General features: G+C 37.0%; 1 protein-coding gene across 7 annotated transcripts in view; it reads right to left on the reverse strand.

Annotated features, from left to right (window-relative positions):
* LOC126175152 (broad-complex core protein) overlaps positions 1–26725 on the reverse strand; it is a 220323-nt gene that overhangs the window by 64247 nt on the left and 129351 nt on the right. The window contains exon 6 of one of the 7 annotated variants that reach the window (XM_049921729.1): positions 8508–10790. The exons of 2 other annotated variants lie outside the window; for them this stretch is intronic. In XM_049921729.1, coding sequence (XP_049777686.1) covers positions 10537–10790 — 254 coding nt within the window. In that variant the 3' untranslated portion in view covers positions 8508–10536. Of the gene's footprint in view, positions 1–8507; positions 10791–19018; positions 21606–23691; positions 24204–26725 lie in introns of those variants that run through there. 4 more of the 7 variants (XM_049921726.1, XM_049921723.1, XM_049921727.1 and 1 more) reach the window with 4 other exon arrangements.

Below are 26725 nucleotides of genomic sequence, written 5' to 3' on the forward strand. Positions count from 1 at the left end.
ATGCCGGTGTTCCTTTAGTCTTCAACTCCACGTCAAGTAATAGGTTTCGAGAAATAAAGAGATTCTTTCATCTCAGTGACAACTCCAAAATAGACAGCAACGACAAGATGTACAAACTGAGGTTGTACTTTGAAATGCTGAAAAAGGAATTTGGTAAATTTGGCGTATTTCATTCAGAACTCTCAACTGATGAAATGATGGTACGTTATTATGGCAAACATTCAGCTAAAATGTTTCTGAGGGGAAAGCCTATCAAATTTGGATATAAAATTTGGTGTCTTATAAGTTCCAATGGCTTTCTTTATAATTTTTCGCCATACTGTGGCAAGACTGACAACAAACAGGAGCATTTAGGTGCAAGGGTAATAAATGAACTAACCAACATGATTCCAGAATCAGAGTATCCGAATTATAAGCTTTTCTTTGACAACTTTTATCACCAGTGTTGACACACTGATCACACTCGGAAAGAGTAAAATGAAAGCTACAGGAACAATAAGAGAGATCCGAACTAATGCATGTCCTTTGATTGACTCTAAAAGAATGGCAAAAGAAAAGGAATGAGGATTCTATGACTACATATTTGACAAAGAGAACGAAGTTCTGGTTGTGAAATGGAGTGACAACAAACCAGTATGTATAGTGACAAATTACAGAACTATTACTCCTCTGAGTTCTACTAAAAGATACTCATGGGCAAAGAAAAAGGAAATATCTGTTACAATGCCACATCTCATTGAAGAATACGATGCCCATAAGGGTGGCGTAAAACTACTGGACAAGCAAATATCACTTTATAGAACGAGGATAAGGTCAAAGAAATGGTGGTGGCCATTATTCACACAGATGATAGATATCTGCGTAGTAAACACATGGCGTGCATACCAAATTGCTAACTCTAATGAGAAGCTGTCACTTTTGGATGTCCGACGGAGAATAGTGATATTTTACCTATCAAAGAAAACAGGATCAGTACCAAAATGCAGAGGACCACAAGGAAGCAAACTGATGGGAGGACGGGTGAGCACAGATGTACGACTAGATCCAGGAAATCATTTCATTGTGTCAAGTAAAACACAGAAGAGATGTGCTTACTGCAAGAAAAAACAACAAAAATTTGTGATAGGTGCAATGTTTTGTGTACACGACAAGCGTTTTGTTTCATTTCATACTGAATACATTCAATAATATTAAAACATTCTTTATTTATTGACTGTGTTGTTTCTTACAATATTATGCATGGAGAATAAGGTTGTGAATTTGGACAGGGAATTTGGCCAATGTCCCAAAAATGGGATGGTCTGTAGTTTTTGTTCTAATAACCTAAAAATTTTCATAACAACTTTTTATTCAATTAACGTAACGTATTTATGTATAAAAGTTTGCAAAAAATGATCCGATAGAATTTTGGCCAGTAATGGGTTAACAGTAACCTCAGACTTTCTGCAAATGATGCAATTATTTAAGTATAAAAGTAAAAAAGAAGTACTATCCAAAAGCTGTACAAATTTTCAATCAGATTTTGGTAAGATATCAAATTGGTGCAAATATCGGTAAGTTCCTTCACATGTTGTAAAATTCTACACTTTACAAAATGTAGAAAAATATCCTATTACATTATCAAAAGGTCAGAAATGGGATCAGTCAACTCATAGAAATACCTATGTATAACAATTGGTAGATATATAAAGAGGAATTATCACATAAGCTCACTCTTTTCTAAATCTGGTGGCAGACTTCAGTTCATTTGTAGATGTCTGGGAAAATGCAATCAGTCTACAAAGGAGATTGCTTACAAAACTCTGATCCAGCCCATCCCAGAATGTTACTCAAATGTGAGGGGCTCACACAAAATAGATCTAACAGGGAATATTGAATGTACATAAAGAATAACAACATGAATGGTGAAAGATTTGTTTGACTCACAGGAAGTTATTCTAGCCGCCCCCACCCCACATGCACACACACTGGTGCTCGCACAGAAGCCACAAAGACAAGAATAGATTAATGACAGTGCACAAAGAGGAATTTAACCAGTCATTCTTCCTAGACTTCATACACAAGTGGAATAGGAAGAAATTCTTAATGTGTGATACTTTGGGAAGTAAGCTCTGCTATATGCTTCACAGTGGTTTGCAGAGAATGGATATAATGGTAGACTGAGAGGAACCACTCCTGTTTTTAGCATAAGAAATTTAGAGAAACCAAAAAAGCCTGAATTTGGATGGTCAGATGGGTACTTACGTGCTGTCGTCCTGACAGTAAGCCCGTTGTCTTACTACAGCATCACCTGGCTTTGTCTTACCATTGCCATTCACACAGGACATGCTCAAAAGCTAGGTCTTCACAAATGTTGGCCACAATAAGGGCAATATTATGTGAACCTACTTGCTCTGTATAAGGTGCTACCAGAAGAAAATAGAAAAATTGGGAAGGAACAATTATTTTGCGCTATGATAAAGCTTCTGCACAAAAGTCAGCCCTGGTTCTAAATTATGTCCTCCAAGAATAAGGTTACTACACAGGACACCAATATTATTTGCCCGGCCTTGTTCCTCCTGTTTGCTACCAGTCCCAAAGATAAAAATAAAACTAAAGGAAAACACTTCACAGATCTGGTAAGAGTGACAAAAATGTGGTATGGCAACTACAGGCGTTTTTTGAATGTAGAATTTTGAACAACTATGAAATGTAGCTTAAAATGATCTGAGTAAACACTATTATTTTTGGCATTATCTTTCAACCAATCACAAAATAATTGGGCAATACATTGAGACAACATGACACTTATGGCTGATTTTGCAGCTGTTTCATTTGCTATGATGAGGGGCGGAATGAGGTGGGTGGAAGGGTGTATCTTATATAAGAGTTCAGTGTTTTTGTTAATATTCAATGACTCTTATAAAGCCAGAGAAAGAATGACAGCAATAAAAACAGCAAAAATAAGCAATAACAGTGAGCAGCGATGACTCGTCACTTAATGTTATAGGTTACATTCTTCTTTTAACACTTTGTTTTCTTTCCACAGTCTTTCATGAATATATACGAGGTGTGATCAAAAAGTAACAGGAATTTCTCAATTTCGCAGGCTTTATACATCTGGGTTTCAAACTTTGTTTTAAGCTTGTTCCTGATGTATATTTGCATTTTCAGCTGTTTCGAATATTTAGTTTATTGTTGAGAGTCGAAAATGTTACACATTTTCAAATGTTCAGTTTACTTTTACTTTTGAAAAAGAGGGATCACAGAATTTGCATTAAATTTTGCTTGAAAAATGGAATACAGCACAGCACCACATTTGAAATGTTGATTGTATCCTTTGGCAACTCCACTACGAGTAAGACAAAAATTAGTTGTATACACGTTTCAAAGAGGACCAAGATGTTGCAGACAACTATCCTGGACAACCTAGCAGATCAATTACTGACGACAATGTGGAAGAAACAAAGAAAATGGTTCTGAAAAATTGCCAAATCACCATCAGAGAGGTTGCTGATGGTGTCAGCATATCCCTTGGCTCATGCCAAGAAATTTTTTCAGAAGTTTTGGGAATGAAATGTGTAGCAGCAAAGTTTGTTCTGAAATTCTTGAATTGTGACATGCGCACACATAGTTCACAAATTATTGAATGAAGTTGACAACAATGCATAATTTCAAAGATGGGTATGAAGTTGACAATGATGCATAATTTCAAAGATGGGTATGATATCAAAACCAACACACAATCATCCCAATGTAAACTTGCTAAAGAGCCAAGATCGAAAGAAATTCAACAAGTTCAATCACATGTGGAGGTTCATCTGACAGTTTTCTTCAATTAAAATGAGACAGTGCACCACGAATTCCTGCCTTATGGCTTACAGTCAATAAGCAATACTGCCTGAAAGTTACAAGCAGTTTGCGAGAATCAATCTACAGAAAAAGATTAGAATTGTGGCAAAATCACTTGTGAAAATTACATCATGATAATGTTCCTGCTCACGTCTCAATGCTTGGTCATGACTTTTTGGCAAAAAACAAAACCATTATGTTGCCTCAGCCACCGTATTCATTGGACATGGCCCCCTGCAACTTCTTTCTATTTCTAAGGCTGAAGAGAACCATGAAAGGGCATTGTTTTGCCACCATTGATGAGATAAAAGCAGAATCGGTGAACACCATAAAGGAAAGCAATTTCCAGAAGTGTTTCCAAGACTGGAATAGAGCTGGCGGAAGTGTATTATACCAGGGAGAAGGGGGGGGGGGGGGATGATGATGATGATGATGATGAATAAATGAAGATTCTTGAAGAAAAACAAAAATTCCCGATACTTTTTGATCATACCTCGTGCAACATATCAATTCCCACATTAAGTAAACTGAAGCAGATGAATATCGGAAGTACCCCAAATCTATTAAAATCAACAAATACTGTAGCAAGTTACAGGATGCATGACAAGATCCTTTAGTTATCCTCAGCATGACTGACTGGTGGCATAGTGTGTTTTTTTGGAGTGGCATATTATTTTTTTGTTTTTAGCAGAGCTGACAATCCCATTTGCATACAGTATTTCAGTATTCGACCTAGTTTTCTTCATCAGGGGCTCTGACCTGTGGCCTTGCCTCAACAACAGCAGCCTCTTTATTATTTCAGACACTTGGTGAGGTTTTTTGCCATGAAGTTTAATTAAAATATTAATACTGATGCTCATTCCTAATAAAATTTTCTGACCTTTAAATGTATTAAGCAATGCTCACACACACACACACACACACACACACACACACACACCTTAGCAGAATTAAAAAATGAAAAACACCCACACCCCTCCATTCCAAATTAAACAGAATAACTCGCATGGACCAAACTATCGTACTACACAAAAACCATATCGTATTCCAAACATATCGATCATATGAAAGCCATTTAGCACTCATCACACAACTCATCACACACCACAACCCAACTGTTATAGAGAGAGGTAACCAGATGGATTTGATATTTACAGACTTTTGAAAACCTTTCATCCTATTCCGTTTTGACTTGTAATTGAATTGTAATCATGAACTATTATTTTATGTCACAAGGAAGGAGAAAGATCGCACTGAACGTATATTGACTACAAAAACTTTCAGCTTCCTCTCAGAAATGTACAATATGTCCACTAAAATCGGCTTCCTCTCTGAAATGTACAAGATATCCACTAAAATTATCACAAAAAATGCATATAAAAAACTGCTTGTTTTTTCATCAGGCAAAGGAAGAAGGTGTCTTCAGGAATGAAAACATTCAAGACCAGGATATACTGCGTGACAAGAGGTGTAATACTAAGTGGTTTTTTGGAGGAATCAGCAGCACCAGGATTGAATGGATGACCCAGGAACTCTGCTTTTGAAGCAGGCTGGTGGGTTAGTTACGTACCGTGAAGGCTGGGGTGGGAATGGTGGTGTACTGCTGTAATAAGTCTGCAAATGAACAAACATGTTTGCCCTGAATAATGCCTACTGTTAAAATTTAAGTACTGTTGTTAATTAGTTGGTTTAATGAGACCAGAAGTGTGTAGCTACTCTTGGTGAGGACGAGATCAACAACAAGGCAAGTAACTTGGGATTCGGAACAGGACCAATTTCACATTATGCTATTCGGAATCCCATGTCACTTTCCTTAATGTTGACCTCATGTTCACCAAGGGTCAGCTACAAATTTCTGTTCACTTTAAACCTACCAACAAACAAGAATATTTATATTTTGACAGTTGCCATTCTTTCCATGTCAAAAGTTCCCTCCCATACAGCCTTGGCATTTGAGGCAAACATGTTTGTTCAGATGCAGACTTTACAGCAATGGAACACCCTTCTCATCCCAGCCTTCACTAGGTGTAATTATCCCCCAAGCTTGGTTCAAAAGCAGATTTCCCAGGCCATCACTTCCAATCCTGGTACCAGTGATCCCTCCAAAATACAACTTAGAAGTACACGTCTTGTAATTCAGTATTATTCTGCTCCTGAATGTATTAATCAGCTACTTCGACAAGGCTATAAACTTCCTAAAATCATGCTCTGAAATGAGGTATAATCTGTCTGACATTTTGCCCACAACACCCAGGATAGCTTTTTGTCACCCTCCCAATCTTCACTGCATCCTTGTCAGACCTTGTGCTCCTTCTGCACCTATTTCCCTACCCTATGGCTTCTGTCTCTGTGACCATCCCTGTAAGACTTGCCCTTTGCACCCTCCTAGCACCACCTATACCAGTCCTGTAACTGGCAAAACATATACTATCAAAGGGCCTGCAAAATGAAACCTTATATACCAACTATCAATGTAAAAACTGCTCTGGCCTTTATGCTGGCTTGATTACCACCAGTTACGATGAATGGGCATAGGCAGAGGGTGTATACTGGCAACACACAATATCCTGTTGCAGAGCATGCTCTACAACCTGGCAGTTATGACAACAATGTGCATTTCATCACACACAGTTCCATAGAACTCCGCAGGTGGGAACTGGCATTACAACATGTCCTTGGTTCTTGTCACCCACATGGCCTAATTTAATCTCTTTGGTCTCGGAATTTCTTCACAATAACTATTACTTTCCTCACGCCCTTTTAGTTTTCTATATCTTTTATTTTATGACGTGTCTATTTTTCTCTACCTACAATCTCTACCACAAATATTGCACTTAGGTTTCCCTCTTATTAGCTTGTGACTGATGTTTTATCAGTAATCTCTGTATCACATACTATCCTACCTTCCACCTGGAAGTTCTCAGGTTTTCAAATCTCATCCAGTGTCGTTCTCAATAATCAGTCTTTCCTTCTCATCCTGTCAAGTAAGTCCCCTCTGACCCAGGGTTCTGGGCAACTTTTCCAAACTCTCCCCATTTCCTATACGTCATCCATCCTTTTTCTTCACTCCTCTTCCTTCCCCTTCAACCCTTTTGCCAGAAGAATGAAGCCACTGGCTCTGAAAGCTTGCAAATTTCAATAGCTTTTTATGTGTTTTCTCGTTACTGCTTGGTGATTAGTTTTTTAATCTATCCGACGACATTATATTTTCCGAACTGATTAACTACATTTACTGGGGAAGAGAGCACTCACGAAAAATTTCTGTTTCAGGGTACACAACCAATATTATCTATTTGAGTGTCATTTTGTTTCCCACATACAATGACATGCACTTTCTCCTTTTTTTAACATAAATTTTACACACATTTTTCTCATATATAATGATCTCTCTCTCTCTCTCTCTCTCTCTCTCTCTCTCTCTCTCAATCTCTCTTTCTCACACACACAAATTATGTAATAGTTGACGAAAAACATGAACTGCACTTAAAACAGACATTTTTGATAGCATTCTAGAATAGATGGCAAGATCTGTAAGTGGACATAAATGGAGAGATTTCTAGCCTGAAACTAATGTACCAAGCTATGTGTTGCATGAATGTGAATAACTGTAATAACAGTTAAGCTTATACTGTTGTTATATTATGTACCCAGTGAAAGAGAAAAAGGTGAAAAGGAGGTGGGGGAAAGAGAGAGAGAGAGAGAGAGAGAGAGAGAGAGAGAGAGAGAGAGAGTGGAGTAAGGACATGCAACACCGTTGACATAGGACTACCTATTCACAACGCAACTGTAAGATGCAAACAACACGAATTTATTGCTCGTCAGACTTTATTTGCTATACAGTACATACACAGTGTAACAACTACAATGTTTCTTCAAACTTTTTTTTAAAAAAACTTAAACAATATGTATATTATTATCCAAGCAACAGTTTCAGCTTTATGTCATTCAATAAGTCTTTAACATCCATCACTGCATAAAATAATACAAAAATACAAGTGGTACAAAAATTACTCTCTCCACAATAAAATTAAAACAGTTTCCTAAGAGACAGTTTTCTCTGGTTTTCATTTAAAAATTAGGTTACTTATAATTAAAATATAACACTGCATTCATTTGTCTCATACAGAACGTATAGGTATTATCTACTAATATTTTTTAACAATAAATTGCTTACATAGTGGGGAAAGAAATAAAAACACACTCATCCTGTTGAAGTTATGGGTGTGACAACATACACTGCATAACTGTCTTAAGTTCATGTTTAATAATAACTGTTATTTGTCAAATAAAATACCAGACACACGTTTTTCTACTAATGTTAGATCAATTTAACACAACTGATGCATCAAACTCTTAGTATAGTGGAAAACTTATTTCGAGAATTATTTCCGGTTCTTCAATAAATGAGTGATAAGTCCCCACCCCATAATTTCTGCAAACTTCATTATAAAATTATGCCTCCAATCTTTTGTTCTCTGCTGCGTAAGTCAAAACAGTTGATTTTAGAAATAAATAGTTCAGAATTAATGCTGATTACATGCCTATTGTCTGGTCTATTAATGTAATTAAGACAGCTGCAACGTAGCAGGTTCATGAATGCATGTATCAGTGAAGGCCACAAAATTTATTACAGAGTGTGGAATGACAAAAGTACAGAACGTGACAGCAAGGCATACTTGTTTTTTTTTTTTTTTTTTTTTAAAAAAAGCAGAAAAAAGAACAACATATTTTAAGACAATGATGGTCCAGAAGAATTGTGATGGGTAAAATAATAAAAACCATCTCGTAAGAGGTGATAAGGGTATCTCACATCATTTAGCATACAGCTTTCAGTCTGTAAGTGGTGACAAGATTTTGTAATCCAAGTTAACTGAAAGTCAAATGATACTGACTGCCAGTTACCAAAATATCATGACTAGTTTTATAAAGAGTAGGCCAGCTACACTTCACTCGGTGAATCTACGAGAGTCCTAGATCAACGTTTCAACTGTTTACTCAAAGACACTGCAGGATGTCAGAAGTATTGGAAACTGAATACTCCAATATAAGCATATCAACCTAAAACGAAAATTCAAATTGCTCCCAAACCTTTTTCAGACTATAGAGTTGCAATAATTTTAAAAAGGTAGTTAAATGAAACTAATGTCATCAAATGAAGTAAATAAATTCAACACACACAGTGTTCCAGAGAAAGGATTTAACAATGGTCATTAAATCCACAAGGATAAAAGATGGTTCGATAATCAGCTCACTGTAAAATATTACGAAACTTCCTTGGCATACTTTCTGGAGTAAATGTCGGATTCTTGGTAAGTACATCTTAATGATAACTAACATTTTCAGCTAGTGGTCTAATTGAGAGATATACTCTCAGAACCAAACATGAGTATTTGCTTCCTGAAACCTACTAATATAAACAAACAGCCAAAACAATGAAGGTGAATGGGAGCGGGGGGCAGAGTGAAAGGTGTCAGATGAAACAGTTTCATACAGGGTTTTCTCGACACAAAGGTAGATTGTTGGCATCCATTGGGAAAACACAGTGGAGACAAAAAAGTAATTTAGCTTCCTAAAGAAGAAAGTATGTGCTACTCACAAAGCTCAAGTCTTGTGAGCAGCTGTTTTATGTTCCTAAATTACTGTGATAGTTTCTCTCACCCATTGCTGTCAATAGTCTCGCTTTAGTCATACACTGCTTGCAGCTTATTCTATAGGGTTTTTTTGATTGATGTTTTGTAGCTACAGACAACCCTTAAATGACTTCAAAGCCATCTTTCTGCTTTTGTACATACATAACAGTGTGTGTAATTTCTACACCTACATGAGAGACTACATAGTCACCTGCACTGTAATCTCCATTGTACAGTGCAGAGGGCAAATGTTGAACACAAATTTTTAACTATTAGTCCAATTTACACAACTATTTATGGCAGTAACAAGTAACTGACTCCCAAATATGTGTACGTATTTTGACGTATCCTCCAGTCATGAGGCATGATGTAGGATCTTACTTGCTTTACAGATTGCATATGAAGTAAACATATTTAAAAATATTGTATGGCATTTTAATATATTTTTAACATGGAACTTCCAGTGATAAGATACCTGAGCTTAGTAAAACAAATGCAATGGCATTATCTATTTTATATTAGAATTGATTCTTTTGTATCATTTCCAACTCTTTTGCTACATCTTTTAAAAAGAACGCCTGTAAAAATGGTTCAATATCAACGAATTATTATTAAATGCTTATCACCAGAAAAAAAACCCTCACAGACCATATCAGATCAACATATACACAATGGTTTTTACATAATTATTTTCTTCTTTTAAAACATCTAGACCCCCCCCCCCCCCAAAAAAAAAAAAACAGAGGAGTCTTCATAAAAATTTATCACCCAAATGGAAAAAAAACACAAAAAATTATTAATCGATATTGCACATAATTATGCAATGTCCTGTGTCATTTTATGTGCTCCACACTACAATGTTTATATATTTTCATACATCTTGAGGAACTATGAGCTTAGATGCATTTAGAAAACTGTAACAAGCATTGAGCTGAAATATACCTCATTTAATTTCAGTCAACATTCTGTTGGGGGGGAAGGACAGGAACTACTCTAACAGGGGCTTCACCTCAACTTATTGCCCCCACTATCAATCGAGGTGAGAATATTAAGGCAAATAACTTCATCAAATTCCCTAGCTTTTCTGTGCGTTGGAACCAAAGTTAGGTTGTTTACGATGGTAAATACTACGGTGGTTATTCAGTGAATTCATGGTGCGAAACACTTTATTGCACAGAAGACAAAAGGCTTTGTGCAGAGGCTGCAAGTGTTGCTGTTCTTTGTGCCTCTTTAGAGTTAACCTGGTGCTGAGCACTTTGCCGCACACGTCACACCGTAGGTGGCCGTCAGCTGGCGAGGGCATGGCGGTAGGAAATGGCCAGCTCACGCCTTGAACACACAGACAAAGAGCATCCATTACACCTCCGCCATACCTGCGCCCACAACTGCCTACAGTTATTGCTACACAAGATACTTGCCTCTAAGTTCACTACAGTTACACTCTGAAATGTGAGCCAGTTCTAATATGAACACAAGAGAATGTATCATAATAGCCTAATATATAGGGCAATTACAGCTTGATGTGAAATAATCTATAGTTTGTAGAGTACAACAAAGAAAGGAACTGATTATTTCTTCAAATCAAATTAGGTATATGAAGTGAAAAGGATTCCATAATGGCCAATGAGAGGCTCTCTGGAAATAATCTGGAAAGCCAAGCCCAGTATAGGAAACTACTGCACGATTTAAAACCCTGACAGAGGCCGCAAAAAGCCACACTGCTATATTTCTGGGAAAGAACATGAAAAGAAAGGTATATTTGAAGCAGCAATGGGAGTAAAACCAATGTAATGATCATGAGTATTACCCTTCCACATACATAGGATAAATGCGTATCATATCTAGAACACAAAGGAGAAGGCGTTATTCTAGATAAACAAACTACGAATCAACAGGATGTCAATACAACAAACTCGGTACTGCACCCAACTCCTATTACAAAAAAAAAAAAAAAAAAAAAAAAAAAAAAAAAAAAAAAAAAAAAATATATATATATATATATATGTAAGAAACTTAAAACTTACGTAATATTGCCAAAAAGGAATTCTGACATGATTATTTTGATATTTATGTGTGAAATACCAGCTGGGCTCTACACCTCAATAAAACAGTATTAACTATAGGTACTTTACTTCCAAAAGAAGTGTTGAAGCCTTGTCATGATGAGAAAGCAGAGGAGTAACATCTGGCAATACACCTGACAGTTCTCATTCTCTGGTACAAGACCAAAGCTATCTTTGACAAGCAGAAGACTAACTTTCTCTGGGCCACACAAAAATGATTGCAGCCTGTACATATTAACTCATTCTTGAAAAAAAAAGAAAAATTTAATGACATATTTGGAAAACTACTTTCCATTTCTTCTGAGAAAGCAAACTGAATTAACTTAAAATCAGCACTAACTGCTACAATTCTAGACAATTACTGAGAGGTAAAGGACATTCAGTCCAATTTCCACAACTTCATCTTATATCCACATGTGTTGTTCCTTGTCACTGATTCATTTGTTAAAGAAGTGTAGAAGTTGTGGTCCAGTGGAGGGCCAATTTAGGCAGTGTTAAAGGGGCACATGTCCATTTAACACAGGTTGAATCAGCCACGGGATGGGGCACAACAAACTCTTCTTTCACAAATGAAACTCTGTCTAGGTTGGAAATATGGCCGAGTCAAAGCTGAAAATAACTGGATTGAACAGCATTATCTCCTGGATATGGACACTTATCTGCACACACAACTACAACTAGCTGTATCTATCTAATATAAATCTATGTTTATTCCAGCTCACAGCAGCATATGCATGCATTGCTTTTGGTCCCCAAGAGGATAACAGCCTCCATATTTGCCTGCTTTGGCCCAGGCAGACTACACGTTCATCCATTAACACAAAATACCTTTAAGAGCATGCATATCGAGAGTGTTGAATCAATCAATTGAATGTCATGACAATTCTGAACAGCATTCCAGTCAAAGATTTTGCTACGGCATTTCAAAGACTCTACAAATGGTGCTGCAACTGTGTGGCAAGTTCAAAATTAATATGATTTTCTTTTTAAAGATCACATTGTATTTTATTTCGAGGTATTCCTGGAACTTACTGAACTTATGGTGTATGTAAATACTGATTTCTGGACAATACACCAAATGGTACTTTACCGGAATGTGGAAAGTAAATGAATTCACATTACTATAAAAAGAGACAGAATGTCTGTATGTGCCACTTGTCACTCATCTGTAAAGTGAGCACTTCACTTTCGTAACTTTGGCTTGTTAATTCTACAGCACACATTTCATGTCATCTTCCTAGGCAACTGTGTTCAAGTTCTGGTTGAAATATGAATTAGCATCTGAAATATCGACAAATGTTTCCACAAATTCTTATTTTTACTGGAGAAGTGGTTCTATTCTGAGTACAGTTTAATTTTAGTTACTGTTACCAGTAGTAACTGCTTGGTGCAGATTATGTAGCCCAGTGAGAATCTCCTGAAACTGTATTTCAACTGGGAAAATCTTTGTTCTGCAGATACAAATTGGAGCCACGAACGCGAAGCCCTGTCAATGTATGTACTTTCTTTCCAATGCCTTCATTGTCTATATGAACATTACACACATGTTGATGTTAGCAATCATACAGTGTGCATTAACAGTTTCTCTTTTATGTTAGTGGCTTTTTCTGTTGCTTCTTGGTGGAACAATTCCATATCTGCAAGTGTTTTATAGTCAGGCTAAATGATTTAATTTTTATGAGACCAAGTGTACGGTATGAACCCATTTTATATATGAGAATTAGTTTGTATAGGACTGAAGTGTACTTCCTATATCGACAATTTATCCTCCCCCCCCCCCCACACACACACATGTGCACACGTAAATGTATAGATAATGGAAAAACACACCTAAATGTAGAGATAATGGGAAGTTGACAATAAAATAATGGAACATAGCTACAATAAATGGAAAATCCAGGATGGAATGTAACAGTATTAGGAAAAGGGTAGTAGCTACTCATCATATAGCGGAGATGCTGAGTCACAAATAGGCACAACAAAAAAACTGTTACTTTCCGAGAGTCTTTTTGTTGTGCCTATTTCTGATTTGTGACTCAGCATCTCCACTATATGATGAGTAGCAAGTATCCTTTTCATAATATTGTCAAATGTATAGATACTTGCATTTGAAGGTATATGAAAATTGTATATATAAACTGAACATGGATACACTAAAATGCAATGTAAAGACTATAGACATGGGTCTGCCATGTGAAACACTTCTGTTGCTTAAGTCGTAAACATCTATGATGCATGCATATTGTCTTGTTCTTTCTTTAAGTGCAAATTTGTGTACAAGAAACTGCTCTGAATTAGCTAACTGCCTTTTATATTCCTCAAGTAAAGAGACAATGAAGCAACAACAAACATCTCATGTTACTCCTTGTTTTTGTTAATGGTAGCCTTAAAGCAGACCTCGTAAAATATTTTTCTCAATAGTTTGAACATCCCAACTTAAATACTATTTCATGCCTCAACTGAAAGTCCTGAATTTTTCACTATAAATAAGGCACTGCAGAATCTTTCCGTTAATCGAATTTCGAAAGTGAAATTGTCGATGTTTGATATAATCTCTATATGCAACACCTATTACGCATAATAGGAACAATAATTGGTTTCTTTTCCACCTTTTAATCAATTTCTTTCATCTCTATTACAGAACTAGAGAGTACAGAAAAATGTGGGCAGTGTAACAACAGTAAGCAGCTGAATATATATTTTCAAAGATCAGGAAGTGTTTCCTTATCATCAGTGCTTAGTGGTATAACTGACACTATACAAATTGGAGAAATCTTCAAAGTTCACAGCAATCCTCATGTGTTACTGGTACTGCTACTATTCTGTGTTATGTTGCAACCAATATATTACTCTGCTGCTGTTAAGTGCAAGCCATTTAACACAGCTACCTCATATGTTCTCGTGTAAAGGAAAGAGAGAGAGAGAGAGAGAGAGAGAGAGAGAGAGAGAGAGTACTGTGCTAGCTGGGACAGTAACTCAGTCAATGTTAAGATTTTCAAGAAATATGTTCTGCATGGGGAAAAATTTAAGAAATAATTAGGAATGAATAATGCAGTGCAATGCAGAGATACAAATTTGTGACATAACATCAGTATTTCGCTAAAAAAAAAAAAAGAAAAAAGTTAAAACTCTGAAATTCCACCAGGCAGAGAAAGGAAGAGAGGATGGAGAAAAAGATGGGAGAAAAAAAAAAACACTCACGAAAGAGTGTGGGTGATTATATAATTGATGGCAATGGAACAGACTAACGAAAACTTGTGTCCAAGAGTGCCAGAAACAAATCATACTGTAAAAGTCGAAATTCCACTTGAATTCTGAAATCTTGAAGTTGGGAGTAGGCAAAAAGTTTAATGCTGAAATTACCACCTAGGAAACTATCATGTTCTTCAACAGAATCTTTTAGCAGATATATCACTATCTCTGTAATTAATTCATACATATATATTGTATTTCAAGATCAATGCATTTTGGTCTGAGATTTGATATGTCCAGGAAAGTTTTGTTTCATATGTATTCCTTAAGTGAAAACAACAGGCTCACAAGCACTTACCTTCACGCGGCGACAAGTACTGCCACTGACACATTTGAAATTTAAAAAACCCACACTTAGCTTTAGGAATCATTTGTTCCTTCTTCTAAGAGTAAAGTTAGGTGTAGTTATTTCTCTACTTTTAAATGCATCTTTCATCAGTACGAACTTTTGGCTCCTAAAGGCCCCCTTATAACTTTATTATTTATACATCAAATGAATTTTCCTTTTGAAACTATACAGTTTTGTACCATTCTCCATTTCAAAATATGGCACAATACTGTCTCACTGCCATGAATGCACGTCACCTGATTGGACTATATGTCACAAACATCACTGGCAAATTAAGTTATTCCTCTCATCACACAATAATAGTCGTACCAATCTATTTAAATGTGAATTTGCATCATGGACATAATGTTCATAAATGTCACATCTGAAATGAATCTCTAGTTCCAACACTTTTTACAGTAACCTCCTTGCCCAACAATCTACACTGCTGACACACACACACACACACACACACACACACACACACACACACACACACACACACCTCTTCAACTTGCAGTTTCTGTTTCTGCTACATGCTGTAGACTGTTCACTGGAAGACTATTGTCAACTACAGGAGATCTTTGCACACTATCATTTGTCTACATTTTAGACTAGTATGCTTCCCATGAAACGTTCAAAAGAAATGATTCAGTGAACACAAAGAGAGTGTCTTCGTAACACCCAAGTATCTTGTTACCAATTGCCATCAACACTTGTATGGAGACTGAAATTGTGCTTTTTGTCATGTAACCCCGTGCAATGTGCTTCTCTTTCTGTAGCATATGTCTTAATTTTTTAATTTTATATTTTTGTGTCTTGCAGAAACCCTCGAAATTATTTACCACGTTCTCTTAAGTAATTAAAGAAGCTTTTTTAGGAAGTATTATCTGCTGTAGTCAGATTTCCATTCGTACTAACTTCCAGTATACCTGCCATAATTTTGAGCTTGAAGTGGCTGTTTGGTTTGTGTAACATTTTCATAATTCTTGAAATGTTATACTCTCCTATTCTCTTCTGTCAATGTGGGTAGACGTGACAGAAATAACACCAGTTTGTAGCAGTCAAAGCTGACTCCCTCATAGGTAATTAATTTAGGACCTACTAAACACATGTGGCAGCATTGCATCATAATTCCTTTACAGAGACTGATTTAATGTGCAGCCCATAGGTACAATGTTGAGAAGGTTTAAGAGGTGACAGTTTTTAGTACATACAATAAAGAAACACAAAGCCTCATATTCCCCCCCCCCCTCTCTCTCTCTCTCTCTCTCTCTCTCTCTCTCTGTGTGTGTGTGTGTGTGTGTGTGTGTGTGTGTGTGTGTGTAGTAATTGTCAGGTCTATTACAATGTGAAAATTATCCTACAGCTCCTAACACAAATTACAATACCTCTTTCCCTACCTGCCATGAGCTAGTAACAACGTTTTTATAGATGTTCATTACGGAAGTCCATTAGAAAACTGCTTTATATATCTTTACTGAATTCAAGTTTTAGAGCTGACCTGCTGACAAAATAATTACCAAAAATTCATCATTTTAAACATCAAATACACAATGGAAACCATATGCAGATCTATGCACAAAATAGCACGATGAATACAGAACAATGATTTTTATATAAGAGATGCAGACGGGCACAACAAAAGAGACAATTGCGCATTTGAGCTTTTGAGCAAAAGGTCTTCTTCAAAAGCAGAAACACACACATTTACACAAGCATAACTCACAAATAAATGACCACTGTCTCTGGCCACTGCATACAGCAACACCGCCTGACGGGAGAAGCAATCTGTGGGTGGTGGAAGTAAGGAGGAATCTGCAGAGAGGAGGGAGAGGGATAGCAAAGTAGGGGTGGGCAAAGGTATAGTACTGCTTGTGGGAGCATGCAGGGAAACGGTGATGAGTGGGTAGGCCTGCTAGGTGCAGACTGACGTCTGATGTAGGGAGACCGGGGTGGGAGGGGGGCAGAGGAGGGGAAAAAAAGACTAGTAGATATGGTGGTGAAATAGAAGGCTGTGTGAGAGGAGGGAAGGGGATAGGTAAGTGAAGGTCAGGGGCTAGTGAGAGCTGAGGCCAGGGGTGGGGTGCAGGGGGAGGATGTTATGGGAACGGTAAGATATTGCTGGGAAACTGGTCACTCAGAGCTCAAAATGAAGGCAGGCATACTGGGAGCACGTAGGAGTGAAAATTGGACTTCTTCCTAAAAGGCTTCTTTGGTTACTTGACAGAAAATGGCAAATCATTTGGAGGATTCTTCTTTGTTGTGCTTCTCTGCATCTTAACATCTCTTCTATAAAGTCACTAGTAACCCAGCCTTTTCATATTATTATTATTCCATCCTGGATATTGAGAGAGAGGGAGTAGCAACACTGAGGAAAGCAGGATGAGATTCAGAAAAAGAAATGAAGTTTATGCTCATGTCTCTGAACTTCATGACATCCCTATGAGTGATACTTGGAAAGTATGGCATGAGAAGAAGCCACAGGGATGGTTCTGTCCTTTTCTGTGTAAAACACTCACTCAGCTAGGGACTCTGAATTCATAATAAACTTGTATGTTTAGATGCTGATTTGTTCAACAACTAACTATTCAACCGGCCTTGTTACTTATAAAATCTATGTCATCAAAGGGAAGACTTGCCTCTTTTGAGGATACACTAATAACTTTACTTTCCTGTGTCATGTGATAACAAATATGCTGTAATTACATGCAATTACACCACACAGTGCTCACTTGACATCAATATACACTTAACTCAGGTTACTATTTCTAGTCTTACCACCGTTGTATCTGACCCTCATGTTACTTTTATGATTTACATTTTAATTTATCTTTGACATTTTGTGGTTTCTGTTCTTATGTTTTCTTTCCCACTTCTCATCCAGCACTTGCTTTATCTCTTCTCTACACAACACTGTTATTGTACATCTGGGTCATTTATGCTTCTACACCCACTAACCCACACATCCACTAACACACTTCCATATCCCTGTCTTGTTGACGGCCTTCTCTGCCTTAAGCTTTCTACTGGCATGTCACTGATTTCCATCTCATTCTTTTCTGTAATGTTCACTCAAATTTGAGTTCCGCATTGACTTTACTTCAGTCTGTCCTGTTCCTGCAAAGATTTCCTTTGTTTTCTGGATGAAAGAATCCCTAGTTTCAGAGCAAGTGGTGCAGTCATCTTTTGTTCATGTACATCATTTTGCTACCACCATACAGATGAATGTTTCACTATTCTTCCTTTCAGTGATTATTTCACGCCCAAAATATTTTTATACTAATTATCAAACTTCTCTCCATTGTTTGGCTCCTTATTCTAAATCGGTAAAAGTCTGGAGGCTTTGAACTCCTAGTGTTTTGTGTCCAACCACAGGCAAACTTGCAGATCACATAATAACAGCACACTGTGTAGCACTGTAGGAGTCTTTGCCGTGAATGCCATGTTGCGCCTGTTTGTTTCAAAATGCTTAACCCTTCAACTACTCTGGACGTGTCCCTGTGTGCTACGAACGTGTTTACGCGCACCACCAGTCCTACCTGGTACTCTGAATGTGTCTATGCACACAGGGACAGGTACAAAGCCGCGCACGTTAACACGTCCAGAGCAGTTAAAGGGTTAATGAAGCATTCTGGCTCCATCACAAGAGTTACCCACGACTCCTCTGAGAATTGTTATAATATGGAGTTAAGTGAGGAAAATAAATTAAAGGTGCTGCTGAATGCTATTTCTGAAAAACAATATAAAATTTATAACACTGAAGTTTAAGTTTTGAAAATGAACATGTCAATAAGACACTTTCATGAGGTATCTGAGCATTTTTTACTTCTTAATGTCATATAAGCATTTGTACTGCATGGTACAAAACACAATACACATGTGCAATCCAAAATTGTACAAAGAAGGCAGAAGATGTTCCCTCTGCAGAAATCTGTATGCTGGGTGAAGCCTGATTCTGCGACTTCTTGTACCCCTCTCTGTAAGCAACAGGGGAAAATTTGACAAATAGTAGATATTCTTGTCTTTCAGACTGCATTACTTGCCAGCTCCAGCTATTTCCTACCTATGTCCATGACTTAACAACTCAAGGTCAGAATAATACCATGGATCCGACTACACAGAGGAGAAAAACTTAAAAACAACGCTAATGTATATACAGGGATAAAGGTAAGATCATTTACTGTAAAGCAACAGAAGTTTGCATTATTTATTCTGCAACTGCTTTATTGGCTACTGCTTCCCAAATTGTCTCCCCCTCCCCATTTCCCAAAAAAACAATCACACACTACAGTTCTGCAATAAATTAGTATATGGGTGCAGTTATGTGACAATGGAAGAGTATTAGGATGTGTCATGAGTTGTGTTGGAATTCCATTCATGGATGTTATGTTACAGTTCTCTACACACACACTACACACACACACACACACACACACACAAAAGGAAGTACAAAAACAAAATCTTTAGAATTTAACTGTAAGACATTACTTCCCTGAGAAAAATAATCAAACTATGAGAGATACACGAAGATTAACACTATAAATCCTTGCATCCTATCATTTTCGGAAATTTTAAACAGGAAAAAAATTTTCAGTGCTTCTTTCCCCAGAATTAAAACAATGTGCGAGCTTGAGGTATTTGGTATCTCAAAGATACAATGTGTGTAAGAAGAAAAATGTCAGTCTTCAATAATGAAAAAGACAATTCCAGACTATTGTGATCACCCATTTTCTCCCATGTAACAAAATACAGTAACACAGCAGAATGAGTTGTCAATGGGACACGGCTGGTGAGCAGTGAGCGACTACTGCAAATTTCCTTTGTTCTATTAAATGCCAGATTTAACTTCACATGGTTTGGGTAAGCTGTTATTCAACTTCACTGTTTTTCCCTACCTGTTGCTATTTTCTTCCGATTTAGAAGGATAAACAGGAATTTTTAATTCTAGCAGCTGCAAATTGATTTTTATTCTGCCTAGTAGACAGCGATCAGGTCTATATTTTGGAAACAACAGTGTAACAAAGTGAAAGAAAATAGAATAGTGGCAAGTATTTGCGTTGACTGGTGTTATCAGACATTTCATTTCATTCTGCCTATATATTACGCAATTTCTCTCTCTTTCTCTGACAGAAGAAAAACAAGAATTTAATGTGAAAATAGATCACTGTGCTGTACAGAACTACTTCAGCTGACAACCAATACAGTTCTTCAACAAGATTTACAAATTAAATACACTGTTTATTGGAGTTAAGCCACAGATAGTCTTCTTTGTAGAGTTACTGCTTTGTAGTACACATACAGGACTGTGTTTCGCTGTTACGAAAGAGAGAACTGAAATAATTATTACTCTGAAACGAGTATCAGAAGAGTTTCTAGCAACTTTTTTCTCCACAGCATTTCATTCTAGATCTTCACTAATCCTACTCTAGTTTTATCATTTTTTGTTGATATGGTCATATTATTACTGGTAACTGACAGCACGGCCTCAGCAGACCAGCTGTCCTATCCCCATAAAAGCATACTTATTTTGTGTGTATGTATTTTTTTAACTATTTATTTTCATTGAATTATGATTACAAACCCTATATCAATGTGAGACGTTCTCTGGATGACTAAGTCAAATAAAATCAAATGCAAGGTGCAACTTTTAGTTAGTACAATACAACAATATCGTGCCAGTGTAACACTTCAATTAACCCACAAAGCTGAGAAAGAAATATAAATAACACTGGTAGCACATTGCACGAAATTATATAAACAATATCAGAGCAATGTTTAGCAAATGAATGGAATAATATGTCACTATTACAATTATTCAAAAAGGTACAAACTTTTCCATGTGTTATTCTGGAGAAGAAAAAGCCAAACATTAAACTTCAGAACTACAGTTGAGTGGTATGGACAAACTTAACCGAAACTAGTATACAAACATTGAAGAAAAACGAAACACAAACAGCAGAGAGAATAACGTGTATTGGTAGCGGTAGTATCCTCTGAAAATGCACCTTTTATTAATTGGAAGATTTCAGACTAATGAAATAGTTCCGTCCATATTCTACATTATATCAACAACCTAAAAAAGTTTGGAAAATCATGAAGTGAACAACACTCAGTAAACGAACAATAGCCAGTCTGCATGTAAATCAACGCCACTTCAGTTGGGTGTATGAGAATTCAAATGAAATATGACAGTCCATAGTTTTTAGAAGTCAAATTTCTCCTGCAGAGCTTCACTGTCAGACTCCTTAATATCATCACTTCTAGATGCTGAAGACGAGTAAGTTTTCTCTTGTGAATCTGGTGGTTTGCGTACCCTGTGGTAGATGCTCTTGTGGTTGCGCAGACTGTTTAGAGTACTGTACACTTTATTGCAAATGTTGCACACGGGGACCTTAGTTGGGTGAGTATGAACATTCTGAACGTGCCGCCGCAGCCTCTGAAGAGAGGTCAGAGTTTTTCCACACGGCTCGCAACGATACTCCTCCCCAGCCACAACACCTGACAAGACAGAGACCTCCAATTAGGGACCTGGGCTCACCAGTTTAAGCAAATTAACTTATGGTAAACATACAACACAAAAATAAATGGGATTATCTTTGAACAAAGTTTAAGATACAGGACAGGATAAATTCACATCTCTGACAAAGGGTATTTTGACCCACTATACGCCAAAAGAACAAATAAGAAAAAATAGCTGCAGTCCTGTGGGAAAATTTGGGACAAACACCACAAGCAGTAACTAACTCAGGTACTGAGTACATAAACTGAATTAGTTACACGAATTAATAGGTTACTCGTGCTTGTATGTGGAATATCACCTTTCACAATAATTTTTTAAAAATCTTATTAGGAACTGCCTGGCAGTAAGAGTGAAGGACAGGTCAAGAAAACCAGAAATGTTTTCCAGACTCCAAGAAAACCACAACTGTGTTCCAGACTCCAAGAAAGTCATAAGTGTGTTCGGTGTGACATGAGGAGCTGTTTGACGTCAGGCTTGTTACACTAGACAAGTGCGTAAATCAGAAAAATTTGACTTTCTACAAACTAGTGGTGTTTATGGTTTACACAAAAGTATTTGTTCATTTCTCTGTCTCTGAATGAAATTAAGTGCATAATAAATACAAAACTGATACTACATTAAACCCAAACCAGTACAAAATACACGCATGTGCCCCCACCTCTCTCTCTCTCTCTCTCTCTCTCTCTCTCTCACACACACACACACACACACACACACACACACGTAAGTGTGACTTCGCTGTTTGAGAACTCCTTAAAATTGTGTATTGATTGCTTTTGGTATAAATTTTATAGTTTCACCAGACTGTCATCACCAGAGATGACAGTCTGGTGAAACATGAATTTCCAATTGATGTGGATATATAAATTGTGATATATCCAGTTCTTTCACTGGATAAGCGCACCATTATTGTTGACCTCTACCATGACTTTCTGTCTTTCAGAATCTTGTTACAGCAGCTACCCACAATTTTTGAGGTTGTGTAGGAAAACCATATTCTCAAAGTTGTGTGGTTATTAACTGGTCACAAAAACTGCCAACGGCCAAGAGAGCGGTGTGCTGACCACATGCCCCTCTGTATCCGCATCGAGGTGATGCCTACGGGCTGAGGATGACATAGTGGCCGGTTGGTACCGTTGGGCCTTCAAGGTCTGTTCAGAAGGTGTGTGTTAATTCCATTTCACTTGAATTCAAATCCAACATCCTCCCAACATAAGTTCTTCATTCAGCCACACTTAGCTCTCAAGAAGGGTTCCTCGTGTAATTAGCATTCCCAAAATGCTTTCATGATATAATGGCAACTCATCTGCTTTCATGTACGTGATTTTCTTAGTTAATTTTCAAGCATTGATATGCTATAGCTGAGTAATTGCCCTTCCCTTATTTTATATATTGCTTCATTCAGGAATTTCCATTATTGATATCATTTACTAGATATTATAGCATCTAGTAAAGCATATTACGTATGATTGTGTCCAAATTTTACCAGTTCCTGCAAAGGCTGATTTCTGTACAACAGTGCTTCTAAGAAATTATTTGTCCAATGGCTGTAGCTGCAGAATTCTCATAATCAATGGAAAATTTAATAATTACTAGGTAACATTAATATACACTGAAGTCTTGCAACAAAAAAGTCCTGCCATTACCTACACATATTTTATGGATCAAAGAAGAGATAAACCAAAAACACAATTAAATTCCTTTTTATGCAATTATCCTTCACGGTAAAGGTTCCACATTAGGATTTATGTCTCTCTCAAGAAGAATTTTCATGAAGTATGTCCATTGCCATTGGTAAGTAGACAACTATGCCTTTTGCTACAGGGCACCCATAAATTACCATCATACTTTTCATACTAACGTTTCTCTTTAGTGTGTAATAAGACTGTCAACCATCTCAATTAGTAATATGAATCAAATGCACTGACATGGAATGAGTGGATTGGTGATGATAAAATCGAAGAAGATGCAATGATGTGAAATGGCATCAGAGTATACTGTTCTGATATAGTGACCCTGTAGGGGAATGAAGATGTTGTGGCAATTGAAAATTAGTGCCATAGTGGGACCTCTTCCTTGTTGCAAGCAGTCTCAATAAGCTGTAGCAATAGAAAATAATGATCCTGTTAAATGAAATAATTGAGTTAAAAGATAAGAAAATCCTCTAATTTGTTATCTATTAGCCAGCTATCAGTTAACACTTATCATACTCAGTCATCTGACACCAAATGTTAAGATACCAGTACATGAAATGTTGCTATTACATAAGTTTAGAAGCGTAGAAGAAAACATGTCTTTGGACTACAACCCCTTATCATTCGGATGATATTTGCACAAATGCACAACAAGGCTGTTTTTTGTCCGATAATGTTTTCTACATATCTTGCACCAAAACTGTTCAGTCTGCACCCGGTGGAGATCGAGGATGTGCCTCTTGAGTGTAACGGAGCTGCGCAGCTTTTTGCCACATTCAGGGCAAACAAAACCACGTTCAGCTTCTAACAGGACTTCCCTTGCAATTATCTCTTGGTTTGGCAGCCACACTGGCAGAGAAGATTCATTTGGCATGCTGCAACCTACACAACGCACCAAAACAGAACACTAGTTAGGTACTGACGACTCCCCCACCCCCATATAAACCAACATGTCACAATGCACAATGGCCCATGCAATCCACACAGGAAAAACAATGACACATCATGAAGGCGAAGACAATACTAAAAACTTGTGAGGAAATTGCATTGTGGGTCACTGTCATTTATGCTCATAAATAATACTGACTTTGAAATAATGCATGATCACCAACTTTAACAAATGCACAGGTGCACAGATGAGATGATGTTGTGTGTGTGTGTGTGTGTGTGTGTGTGTGAGAGAGAGAGAGAGAGAGAGAGAGAGAGAGAGAGAGAGAGAGAGAGAGAGAGAGAGGGGGGGGGGGGGGGGGGGGGGAGGGACAGAGGGAGGGAGAGGGGGGGGGTGTAGGTAATGAAAGTGAAGAAAATCATGTTAAAGTCAAAATATAACGTTCATATGGGTTGGTGGTTGAAAGGGTGTCAATATTACAGTAACATTAAGAAGAAAAAATGAAGCTTACAAGAAAGATATGAAGACCTGAAAAATCAAGTTTCAGCAGGCCTGGCATAAAACAATTCTAACCACATTAGGTGCAGTGCTGGAATATATAGAAAAGACGCTTAAAAGAACTGGCATCAATGAAAATCCACCTGCCAACTACAAAAAATCATTTTGCTTGGATCTGCAGACATTTTTTGTTGATATATCACAAATTCCAGTCCCTTGGCAAGTGTCCAACAGATGACAGAATGTGAAATCCAGCATAATGATCTCATCTGCTGTGTTTACTGTTGTCTTTTACATTAATAAATAATAACTACAGATGAAGTTATAATTCAAATGTTCACATCCTTCCTTATCATCATATTTACACCACTTAGATTTTTTTATTATCTCATTCAGGATTCTGTACTTTTAAATTCTTGGAAAGGATATAAGCAAAGACTGCAAAAAAACAGACACAAAATAACAGATGAAACTTTCATTATAGTGCTTAATCCTGTCAATATTACATTGAGAATGCAGTTTAGTAAGTGTGCCACATGGAAATTGTAGTTTTTTCAGAATTTACATTTATTTGTGGATATAATTTTAAAAAAGCAGCTGCTTCTGTGATTTTGGTAGTGATTCATTTTCTGCATGCGTGAAACCTTCTGCATGTGTGCAAGCAACCTGACACTAACAGACACTCCCATTTACCTGGACGAATCAATGAGTATATCACAGATTCATAAATATGTCTCAAAATTCAATACAGGACAAAATGTACAGTAATGTGAATGACTGCAGAATTCTTGGCAAGTATTGATATGATAATTAGAAAATATATTTCCACCAATGATGATCTGTGAAATTATTCCGAGGGGTGGGGGGGGCAAAAAAAGACCTGTCAAATGTGGTTAAAATTTCAGCAATAAATGAAAGCACTGGCTGGAATAATAATAATAATAATAATAATAATAATAATAATAATCATAACGGAGGGAATCTAACTGCATATACCTATAATATGTGTGTGTGTGTGGTGGTGGTGGTGGGTGGGGAGGGGGGTTGTATCTTTATATCTGAATTTATCTTCCAGGTGTAACCAAAGCGACATGGACACACCTGTACGTAGGTTTTGCCATCCTGAGAGACTACAGCTCTTTGAATGATGAAACTATACTGGTAAATGACACCGTTTCCAAAACACAGTAAAAGTAATGAAGAATGTGCACAGTTGCACAAAATTGTATCAAAGCTATTTTATTTTTCAATAGTGGTATACCTTTAATTTTGTTCATTTCAAGATACTGGGGTTTAAACATAACTGAGTGATGACAATATAAAGAAACAGAAACCCTTACAATTAGCGATGAACTGCAATATTTCAATATCTCAGTCAGAGAATAGTAATCACTCAATTATTTTTAAGCTTAGAATTTCAAATTTCAATGATATCCACCAGCCAAATTTGTAAGTTCAATGCCATGTCAACTATCATCAACACTACTCACTAAGCATTCACTGCACAACAGGGTTTCATACCATAAGCATCCGTAGTATATATCATGTCCCTATTTTCCAAAGTAAGAACCTAAAATTTATGTGTCTGGGTTTTTAAACAGTAATAGGGCACTACATTTCAAAACATCAGGTTCCTTCCACATGACAACTTTTAAAAAATCTTTTCAAATAGCTTTAATTGCCACCTGCAAAAGTAGAAAAATACTAATTCAAAATAACAGCTAGCAATATTCTAGGAAACAGAATTAAATTGTTTTAGATCAAACACAAAATAAAGGGTTGTGATGAGTGACTTGAGACTCCAGATAAGGGACTCAATTAATTGAACACAATGTCATGCACTTTGCAGGTACAAAGGACCTATCTTCCACTGGTGCGGAAAACTTGTGCTAATGTCACAATGTAGATAGTAATCCACTCCAGAGCTCAAATTCACAGTAAATGTTGTGATGGGGAACATGTCAATATAAACAAGAGAAACTGGAGTCCACTGGCAAATACGGAAAACAAGGAGTTT

Source organism: Schistocerca cancellata, chromosome 3, assembly GCF_023864275.1.
Source record: "Schistocerca cancellata isolate TAMUIC-IGC-003103 chromosome 3, iqSchCanc2.1, whole genome shotgun sequence".
Taxonomy (NCBI): Eukaryota; Metazoa; Arthropoda; class Insecta; order Orthoptera; family Acrididae; genus Schistocerca; species Schistocerca cancellata.